The sequence below is a fragment of the Onychomys torridus genome, chromosome 7, assembly GCF_903995425.1.
Source record: "Onychomys torridus chromosome 7, mOncTor1.1, whole genome shotgun sequence".
NCBI classification, from domain to species: Eukaryota; Metazoa; Chordata; class Mammalia; order Rodentia; family Cricetidae; genus Onychomys; species Onychomys torridus.
The window spans coordinates 58,580,020-58,590,534 of record NC_050449.1 but is presented as its reverse complement, the minus strand read 5'-3'; the positions used below and the strand labels follow the sequence as shown (position 1 = coordinate 58,590,534).

Sequence of the window (10,515 nt, the reverse complement as noted above, 5' to 3'; positions counted from 1 at the left end):
TCTTTTGAAAACCTGCCTTTCTTAAATATTACACAACTACCATGAGGCAGGCCACAGATGGAGCCTGGTTCTGAGTCCTAACCAATTGTGGGGTCTCGGGTGTGTTTTTCTCTCTAGAACACAGACAGTCTTTTCCCCCAGCAGACAAGAACACTGGGTTATGTTAAAGATTTATTCCAGTTGGAAAACTTATGATTCTTTAATAATGTTGGCTCTGACTGGAGTCACCCCACCTGCAAGAGAACCATGTGGTAAAGCCAGGAAACACCTGAACAGAAGCATACACCCCTCTCCTGCCCTCCTCTGTGGCTCATGGCTTTAAAGGGCCAGATGTGCATCATGAAGCATATCCCTGTGTGAGGCTTTGGGAGAGTCAGGAACGGAAAAAGCTATTATCCCTTCAATAAAGAGTTACTTGCTCCTGCTTCTGCAAGAAGAGGTCAACAATTATCACAGACGAGCAGTTTTCCGACTACTGTTTTGGGTTCGTAACAATCATCCACTGTAAAAGTGACACATTCTCTGACTCCATCTCCGTTCTTTACAGACCAGTTTCTTAAAGCGGTCTACAGAGCCCTGACTAGAAGCACCCAGAAAGCTTGCTGTGCTAGAAATTCATGTTCCTGGTCTCTACCCAAACTGACGGAGCTCATGCCTCTGCAAGAGGCTCAAGATTTCATTTCTTGAGCTCAGGGTCCTGGATGAACCTGAGCCCTGCTGCCCTGGATGCGGAGTAGCTCTTCCCGGGGCTGGAGCACACCAGTCACCAAGTGTGTGATCACCCACTTAGATGTGTAATGAGTGCTTCCTGGTGCCCGCCCGTCAAACTCCTGGTTTCATCAACTCTTGCTTTCTCATCGACACCCACAGGCAGAAGACAGTTTCAGAGTGGCTTCTGATTGCTCCAGCTAACCGACATCTCTCACACTGGTGTAGACAAGCAAACCCAGTCAATCAAGCCACCTTCGTGCAAGGGAGCAAAGCACTTTCCTCCTCAGAGAAGCAGGATGACATTAAATGACACAGTTATAAATGCATTCCCGTGACAGCAGCAGAGAAGGCAAGAAGAATCGGGGATAAGGGAGGTCTCCTCAGGCTTGTCTGCATAAAATAAGAGGAGCTGTCTTGTTACGAAGCAAACTGAAGGGTGAGAGATTTCAAAAGGGTAGCTGAGAGCTACTTTATGTCACTCCTACTTAGAATGTAAGAAGCAGCCCTTGGAGGCAAGCTGGTCCAGCAGATACCACCCTCAACAGTCAAGACAGATACTTAAGTCATGAGGGAAATACTTTGTTGGGGAAGGAAAGTTACCCAAATCAGTTTAATTTAACTTTGAAAAATATAAACAAATTTTGGCACGAGAAAATGTCATAAGCAAGAAAATCAAAATAGATAGACAATAAGAAAAAATGGGGACTCTATCATACAACATAAATACACAGCCAGCAGATACCAGCCCTCCCTTTCCGAGGACAGAAGGCCATGGTCACCTGTCATTCCCAGACTTCCTGAGCCGCCCACCTGACCCGACTGCTACCATCCTCACTACCGTAGATTGCTCTTGGGAAGGGGCCTGCAGTGGCAGGGAGAAAGAAATACAGCACGTTTTCTTGGAGTGATTTTTAAATTACTGTAACTTCTAAACACTGGAGTTTGTGATTAAAAAGGGTCAAACCCATAGGTGCCTGGCTCCAATGGGACCCATCTAATACTGGAAGGTCCTAAAGGGCAGATACCAACCAGCATTTGAAAGCCAGTGTGTTCCTAAACCAGGAGAATGTCATGGCCGAGTAAAAAATCTGTAGCTTTCAATGCTGAGAGCGCCGTGGTTTGTCAGGGTTTAGCTTACAGCGAAGATGTGGTCTGGAAACTTTCTATTTTAAGATAGTGATATCTAAATTACATTCAAATAAAAAAGTTAGCTGGGCAGTGGTGGCACTCACCTTTAATCCCAGCACTCAAGAGGCAGAGGCAGGTGGATCTCTGAGCCTGATCTACTGAGTGAATTTAAGATAGCCAGGGCTACACAAAGAAACTCTCTCTTGAAAAACCAACCAACCAAACAAACAAGTTAAGATTTAGATCTGTAAGGTTTCTAAAGCAGAAGGGAAAAATAACAAGGGCTGGGATTATAAAAGTCCTCCTCGGAATGCTGCCCCTGCAGCTGTGCCGGCAAAGCCTAGCTCCCTGGCTGTGGTCCCGGCACTCGGAGCTGCACTGACCCAGCTTCTCATGAGTATTCCGGCTGAACTGTCTCTGCTCCGTTCTTAAGCAGAGGTTCGCTGCCTCCTTTCTCCATCACCCTGCACCAGGGTCTCCTCATCCCCCCGTACCCCTTCTACCTCCTGGAAACTCTGGACCACTTTAGTAAAGGAAAGGCCAAGTGAAAATGGGCAGCATCACATTTTCAGAAGACAAATGAATGTATGCATTATACATTTTCTGTTCCTAAAAGGAGAAAAAAAACTTGCCTGCTAATTTTCAAAGCTCCCAAATAATTTGATTGAAAATGTTTTGCCTGTAATTGCCGAGATTGTGAAGCTTGTGATGAGACTCATGTTAAAAGTCTTTGTCTTTGCGTGAAAGGAAACCCCACTCCATCATATCAAAGAAAGAGGAGAATTATTTATACTAGATGCTGTTTAAATTGGTTAAAAACTTGTCAGAGCCCAAGTAAGTATCTTTAGGAGGTCACTAAATTATCCTTGAAAAATCATTAATGACTGGGAAAGTCATAAGCTTAATAGTAATTAGTCATGACATGCTGGATACACCCCAAGTGATGAAGCATAAGCTACTCGATTAGACGCAAGTGCTATCGAATCCATAACTAGTCAGAGATCCTGGAACTGCACCAATCACTGCTATCATCATATTTTAACAAACCCAGAAGTACACTGTAAAGTCCACTGATGAAGTCCAGGAGGCTTATTCTGCTAGTAAAGTGAAAATAGGCTAGTGTGACTATGTGGCGCTGGTGCCTTGTTTCTTTCAGAATCCTCATGGTACTGCTGAACCTCTTGGAAAAACATCACTGAGTTCTGCGTGCATGGTTAAGGTATTAGATTACTGTCCATTAACTGCAGATTTCTGCACGCACCAAATTTACTTTCAGAAGTAGGTCTTACGTGGCAGGTACCAAAGCAGGATCATCAACGCTGGCTTCTCTACTGACTAACCCTCCTTGTCTGGTTAGACAGTGAGCACCGTGTTCTACACAGTCAGAGTTCCGTCACTTTCAGAGCAGCAATACGCGATCCAAGGTTCTCCTGAAGGTAGTGCAACAGGTGCAGCTCGTAATGTTCTCCGGACTCAGGGACTCTGATGCTGTGCCGCTCCTGAGGATATATCTTCACAACAAAGAGCAGAGGCAGAAGAGAAAGTTTAGTGACGCTCCTCTTCCCAAAACTTTCTGGACAGTCATTTATTTATATATTGTTTTTAAGACTGTTTTCATGTAGCCCAGGCTGAACTAAAACTTACCATGTAGCCAAGGATAACCTTAAACTCTGGATCCTCCTGTCTCTAGGGCCCATGTGCCAGGACGCTTTCCAGAGATTTCTAACTAGATTGTCAAGATGGAACATGGTCTCTCTGTGGCATTACATTAATACAGATTATCCCAAGGCTCTTATTATGAGTCTTTATACACCTACCCAATAAGGCTTCAGGAAGATTGTTCAGTGGTTCATTGCCTGAGTGTGCCTGAGTCCTTGGAGACCATTTCAAATGCCATACAAGGTCTAAACTATCTTCAACCCAGCATATGGGAGGTGGAGGCAGGAGGATCATGAAATTAAGGCCTGCCTGGCCCTACATAATGAGATCTTGTCTTAAAACACAAAACAAACAACACAAAAAACTATGTTAAAAAAATCTATAGATACCACTGACCTTAATGTGCTCATTCACTGATTTACTGTGCTGCTCTACCAACACAAAATTAATGAATTCAAGTGGTGGTATCTTAGCAGGGCGTGAGGTGAGGCATTATATTATTCAGGGAGCTATAGTAATCTCTATCACACAAATGTAGTAAAAAAAAAAAAATCAGAATTTTATAAACTAGAACCCTGGGGTAGACGTCGTTTTAACCCTTAAACTATGGTTTTTTTTTTTTTTTTTCCGAGACAGGGTTTCTCTGTATAGTTTTGGTGCCTGTCCTGGATCTCGCTCTGTACATAAGGCTGACCTCGAACTTACAGAGATCTGTCTGACTCTGCCTCCCAAGTGCTGGGATTAAAGGCGTGCGCCACCACCCAGTACTATGTGATGTTTTAACCAGCAGCTCACTCCACCTCAGTTGTATACTATTAAAGTGTGGGGCTATAAAAATATGGACATGGGGCTCATGCCTTTAATCCTAGCACTTGGAAGGCAGAAGCTGGTGGATCTCAGTGAGTTCAAAGCCAACTGAATCTATATAATGAGTTCCAGGTCAGCCAGGGATACAGGGTGAGACCATATCTCAAAAAAACTCAACCAATTAAATAACCAACTCCCCACAAAAACAATGAAAACATGGGTTGGGGTTTAGCTCAGTGGTAGAGCAAGACCCTGGGTTCGATCCTCAGCTAAAACAAAAACAAAAAACAAAAACAAACAAACAAAAAACAATGAAAACAAAAATATGATACAATAAAGAGTCAACATCTGAGAGATGCTAACATGGTATTTCCAGGTATCAATTCAAGGGTAAAAAGATCCATATGATGTACAAGGTCAAGAGCCAATGGATTAATTTATATATTTCAGATTTATTTTATGTGTATGAATGTTTTGCCTGGGTGCATGTATGTGCACCATGTGTATGTCTGGTGCTTGAGATCAGAGGGCAGCATAAGACCACCTACCTAGAGCAGTGGGTCTCAACCTTCCTAATGCTGTGACCCCCAGTCACTAGATTATGTTCATTATTACATCATAACTGTAATTTTGCCACTGTTATGAATTGTAATACAAATATCTGATATATAGGATATCTGATATCTGACCCCAAAGGGGTCATGAAGCACATGTTGAGAACTGCTACCCTAGAACTAGTTACAGATGGTGGTGAGCTGTCGTGCAGAAGCTGAGAATAGCACCCAGGTCCTCTGGAGGAGCAACAAGTGCTCTAAACCCTGAGCCACATCTTTTTTTTTTTTTTAATTAATTTATGTGTTAATTTTATGTATTTGAGTGATCTGTCTTCATGCACATCAGAAGAGGGAATCAAATCCCATTTCAGATGGTTGTGAGCCACCATGTGGGTGCTGGGAATTGAACTCAGGACCTCTGGAAGAGCAGCTGAGCAGAAGCCAGTGCTCTTACCTACTGAGCCATCTCTCCAGCCCCCCCCCCCCCAGCCATATCTTTAGCCCAAAGTGCAATATATTTTAAAGTGACAGGGCATAAAAATTTTATAAACATGGCTTTAGCTTTCCACAAAAGCTAGCTTGAGGGCTAACTCATGTCTCTCATTTCTTTTTTTGGTTTTTGTTTTTGTGAGACAGGGTTTCTCTGTGTAACAACTCTGGCTGTCCTGGAACTAGCTTTGTAGACCAGGCTGGCCTTGAATTTACAGAGATCCACCTCCCTCTGCCTCCTGAGTGCTGGGATTAAAGGCGTGAGACACCACCAGGTCTCTCTCATGTCTTAACATACTTAGTGAGGCCAAATTTTTCTTCATATACTTAAATATAAACCCCCTGCTTTGTGGGTCTGTGCCATGTGTGTGGAGCCCCATGGAGGCCAGAAGAGGGTGTCAGATCCCTTGCAGCTGGAGTTATAGGCACTTGTGGGCTGTCGCATATGGATTCTAGGAAGTGAACTAAGGTCCTTCCTTTTCAAGAGCAGCGAGAGCTCCTAACCACTGAGCCGTCTGTCCAGTCTCTTTTCATACACTTTAGTCAAACAACATAACACATCAGACTGAATGAAGAAATGTGTCTTCTTCAAGGAGTATTAACAAAAATAAAACAACAGTATTTTCTTCAGTAAGTTGTTTTTGGAATTATTTTTCCCTTAAGATAAATGTGTTAACATATAGTAATTTACTATTGTTCCTTTAAAATAAATATTTCTCTCATTTTTAATTCTCTATGAGGGTTTTTTTTTTTTGTTTTTTTTTTTTTTTTAATAATGGTCTCACTATGTATCAGCCCCTTTCTGGAACTGCTATGTAGCCAGGTTAGCTACCAGCTCCTGATTCTCCTGCTTTAGCCTGCATGTGATACCACGTTCACCACCACCACACACCATAACCTACACAAACAAGGCTTTGTGGTATGCAGTGGACTTCGAGATCAAAAGGCCTGACAACTGCTACTATAGACAGACATCTCACAGTTTAACTGGACAGAAATGTCGACTGAAACATCAAAAGAAAAGGAAAGGTTATACTTTCTCATGAACATATAACCTCAAGGAACAAGAAGGAGCAAGAGTCATGTGCGCTCACACATTTGTTCAGGGGGGAATGCATTTCATTGTGCTCCTGATCCTCTTGCCTCTGCTTCCCAAGTGCTGAGACTAATGGTGTGAGCCACCACCACCTGGCCTCTCAAAAATATTTGTTTATTTATTTTGCACAAGGAAGCTATGAAGGAGGGTAACCCATTAATATTTACTCACATGACAATGTAAAAGAAAAGAACAGTAAATGGTCTCATAATCAGGTCTTTAAAAAAGAAAGATTTATCTTTTATGTGTGTGTGTGTGTGTGTGTGTGTGTGTGTGTGTGTGTGTGTCTAAGTGTGTGTCTTGCATACACCATTTGCATGCAAGAGTTCATGGAGACCAGTAGAGGGTGTTGGGTCTCCTGGAGCTGCAGTTATAGGCAGTTGTTAGTTGCCCGATGTAAGTATCACCCACCTCTCCAGCTCCACAATCAAGTCTTTGAACTCCTCTTAAAACAAGGAGATCATGTAGTATTTCCTCACCCATTAAGAGGGAGAACAGAAGCAAAGGAAGACAGTGAGTGGGTTCGGCAGCCATTTCCAGGCCTATAGGCTGAACAAACACAGACACAGATGCCATGTGATTGGATAGGCCTGTGTTTTAGTCAGCCTTCAGTAGAATCTTAATTTTTATCAACTAAAGATTGGTAACTATTTCGTGTCCTGGGGTAGAGTGCAGACACAGCTGAAAACAGACTTAGTCCTCATTTTGTTAGATTTCAGAGTAATCTTTCACTATTTGCCACCACACTGAATTTGAAAATGTGGAACAACTCACCTGTAAGTCATAGGGCTTTCCAGCCCTCACTAAAAAACTCAGCAATATACTGGTGTGTGCAAAATGAACGTTCTCATCCAAGAACCCATGTAAGAGGAGTAATCGGTTTGGTCTGGAGGAATACAAACATTAAAAGATTAGGCAAGATGGGAGAAGAGCATTAGGGCTGACCACTTAGCTCCTTTAAACTAACGGCAGTTAACGTTAGTGTACTGTTAGGATGAGGACTCAGTATTTTCAATATTAAACCTGTAGTACAGTAACCAGATGCCACATGTACTGAAGAATGAACAGAAAAGCATGTTCAGTTTCTTATTCATATTTACTGCATGTTCCTAGAACACATTTGTGAAAACACTGTCCCTGACACAGACTTCCTTCCACTTTGATATGACTATGGCTTAATTTCTTGCAGTGTAATCAACTGCTTCAAATATTATTTATAAAGATAAATAAATAGGGTTGGGGACTTAGCTCAGTGGTAGAGAGCTTGCCTAGCAAGCGCAAGGCCCTGGGTTCGATCCTCAGCCCCCCCCCCCAAAATAAATAAATAAATAAATAAATAAATAAATAATCACAAATACATGTTAAAAACCTAATCCTAATCCCAATCAGTATCTAAACTTTAATTTGCCTCTGAGTGACACCCTTCTACTCCAGAGGTTTAGCAGCTACTGGTGGAACACTTGTCTACGCAATGGTTTGGGCTCAATCCCCAGTACTGAGGAAGCAGAAAAAGGAACTTTTTAGTATTTATAAAACATTAGTTTTAGTTTTAATTTTCAGTAGTTTTTATCATCATTCTTAAAGTTTTTAAAACACCATGAGCCTTCATTTTCGAGCGTGAACTTACTCTGAGGGGAACTTCTCCGCTTGCATGGCCACAGATCCTAAGTAATAGCCCTGTTCATTCTGGTCAGGGTGACCCATATAACGTTCTGTGTATCCTGTATCATAGAAGATCCACAAAGTGACTGGGGCCCCAGCAATAGCAACCTGCATATGACAACATGGACAGTCAGCTGTGTCCCAGAAAAGAGTGCTAGCAGAGAGAACCTACAACCACAAATGTATAAGGCTAAAATTATCCTTGCAAGGTTTCAGTCCCTACTACTGGGCACACATCTCAGGACACGCAGAAACCTGAAATCAGGTGCCAAGGTCATAAATCTGATCTCTGTGAGTCAATAAGCTTCATGTCTCACAGGCACGACCAGCATCAACCTCTAAACCTGGGACAGCTGAAATACAAACTGTGAGTCTCTTTATTCAAAGCAGATACTGAGTGAGGGTGTGAGGAGCTCTGTGAAAACCACCCCCACTGGGAAACAACTGCCAACTTCATACAGAAAAGCACCTACTGTTCCACATTTGTAGTCTTCGTCTTCTTCTCTTTTCTCTTTTTTTCTTTTCTTTTTTTTTTCAATACAGGATTTAAAACAACAATTGGACTATACTTAAGTAAAACTTGCCACATTTAAGGCTCCTATGTAGTTTTATATTCAGATATTCTCTTTGTTTGAAAGGTAGTGTTTCATTATGTAGCAATCCTTCTGTTTCTCTGTCCTAGGTCCCAGGACTACAGGTGTTTCTGACTATGCTTGACTATTTTGTTCCTAAAGATTACTTCTCATAAACAGAGCACAGTGGTGCACGCCTGTCATCCCAGCACTCAGAAGGGGGAGGCAAGAGGACCAGAAGTTCAAGGTCTTCTTCAGCTGCACCAGACGAACCAGCTTGTCTCTAAACAAAAGATAAACTTCTCACTGTAGAATAAAATCATGTTACTGACATAAAAATCACTGCTCTTTAGCAGGGCATGGGGCACACCTTTAGACCCAGCACTCAGGAGGCAGAAGAGGGTGGATCTCTGTGAGTCTGAGGCCAGCCTGGTCTACAGAGTTCCAGGACAGTCAGGGTTGTTACACAGAGAAACCTTGTCTTAAAAAACTAAAGCAAAGATGGGCGGTGGTGGCGCACGCCTTTAATCTCAGCACTTGGGAGGCAGAGGCAGGCAGATCTCTGTGAGTTCGAGGCCAGCCTGGTCTACAAAGCGAGCTCTAGGAAAGGTGCAACGCTACACAGAGAAACTCTGTATTGAAAAACAACAAACAAACCAAACAAACAAACAAAAAAACTAAAGCAAAAAAAAAAAAAAAAAAAAAGTACTGTTGCTCTTTATTCACATTTTTGCGAACTTTTTTTCTTGCTTACACTTAGCTGCCTGTGTGTATGGCCACCTCATGAGACCCTTTCTTCCTTTAACATTAAATAAATGACATTTTTCTTTATCTTGTGTGTGCACAAGTATGTGTGAATTTGTGTGGGTGCACATGTGGCATGGCATGGCTGTAGGTCAGGGGACAACTTTTAGGAGGTCCTCTCCTTCCACCATTTGAGTCCTGGGATTCAGACTCAGGTTTGGCAGCAGGCTTACCTGCAGAGGCATCTCATCTATCCATTCATCCCTATTTTCTTAGTAACTATCATCTTTATATATTTTCTTTAGTATAATGTTCTAAGAATTTGAGTTATAAGCATGCAAATATTTAATTCACTCAGTGAGCTGGGTCTGTAGTTTGGTGGTAGAGCATGTGCTTCAGCATACAAGAGGCCCTAGGTTCAAACCCCAGTAGCACAAAAATAAATAAATAAATAAATAAAATAAAAAAAAGAAATAAAAAAAAATCAGTTCATTCAATGTGATTTTTTTAAATGCTGAAGACCCAGCCTAGGCCCTGTACTGGACACAGATCTATTGAGGACTCACATGTGTTAAGCACTGCAGCTGTTGAGGATATACTAGGGCATAGGGCAAAGGTGCAGTTTAGTAATTAAACAAGTAACTACAATCCAGGAAGTATATGTGTGGTTTTTTTTGCTTGTTTGTTTGTTTTTTGTTTTTTTCTTCTTGGTTTTTCGAGACAGGGTTTTTCTATGTAGTTTTGGTGCCTGTCCTGGATCTTGCTCTGTAGACCAGGCTGGCCTCGAACTCACAGAGCTCCACTTGGCTGTCTCCCGAGTGCTGGGAGTAAAGACATGTGCCATCACTGCCACTTATGTGTGTTTTACTAATCATAACTATCAATCTTTGGCATATATAAGTAGTTATAAACTGGTGTCCAACCTGACAAGTTTTAAAAACTATGTGAAAGCTAGAGATACAGTTCCCATGTGTAAAACACATAAACCCAGCATCTACATATTGACGATCCCTGGCCCGTCAGAAAAATCATTTCTATCTTCAATTAACAGAGAATTCTGCCCAATTACAAAAACAAATAGAAGAGTAGCCAC

The 10,515-nt window shown here is 42.0% G+C and overlaps 1 protein-coding gene across 2 annotated transcripts in view; it reads right to left on the bottom strand.

Annotated features, from left to right (window-relative positions):
• Nucleotides 1-1,286: 1,286 nt before the first annotated feature.
• Nucleotides 1,287-10,515, bottom strand: part of Dpp8 (dipeptidyl peptidase 8) — a 50,034-nt gene continuing 40,805 nt past the window's right edge. For both annotated transcript variants that reach the window (XM_036191810.1, XM_036191811.1), the window contains exons 19-21: nt 8,072-8,214; nt 7,219-7,330; nt 1,287-3,350 (exon numbers count right to left, since the gene is read on the bottom strand). In XM_036191810.1, coding sequence (XP_036047703.1) covers nt 3,222-3,350; nt 7,219-7,330; nt 8,072-8,214 — 384 coding nt within the window. In that variant the 3' untranslated portion in view covers nt 1,287-3,221. The remainder of the gene's footprint in view (nt 3,351-7,218; nt 7,331-8,071; nt 8,215-10,515) is intronic.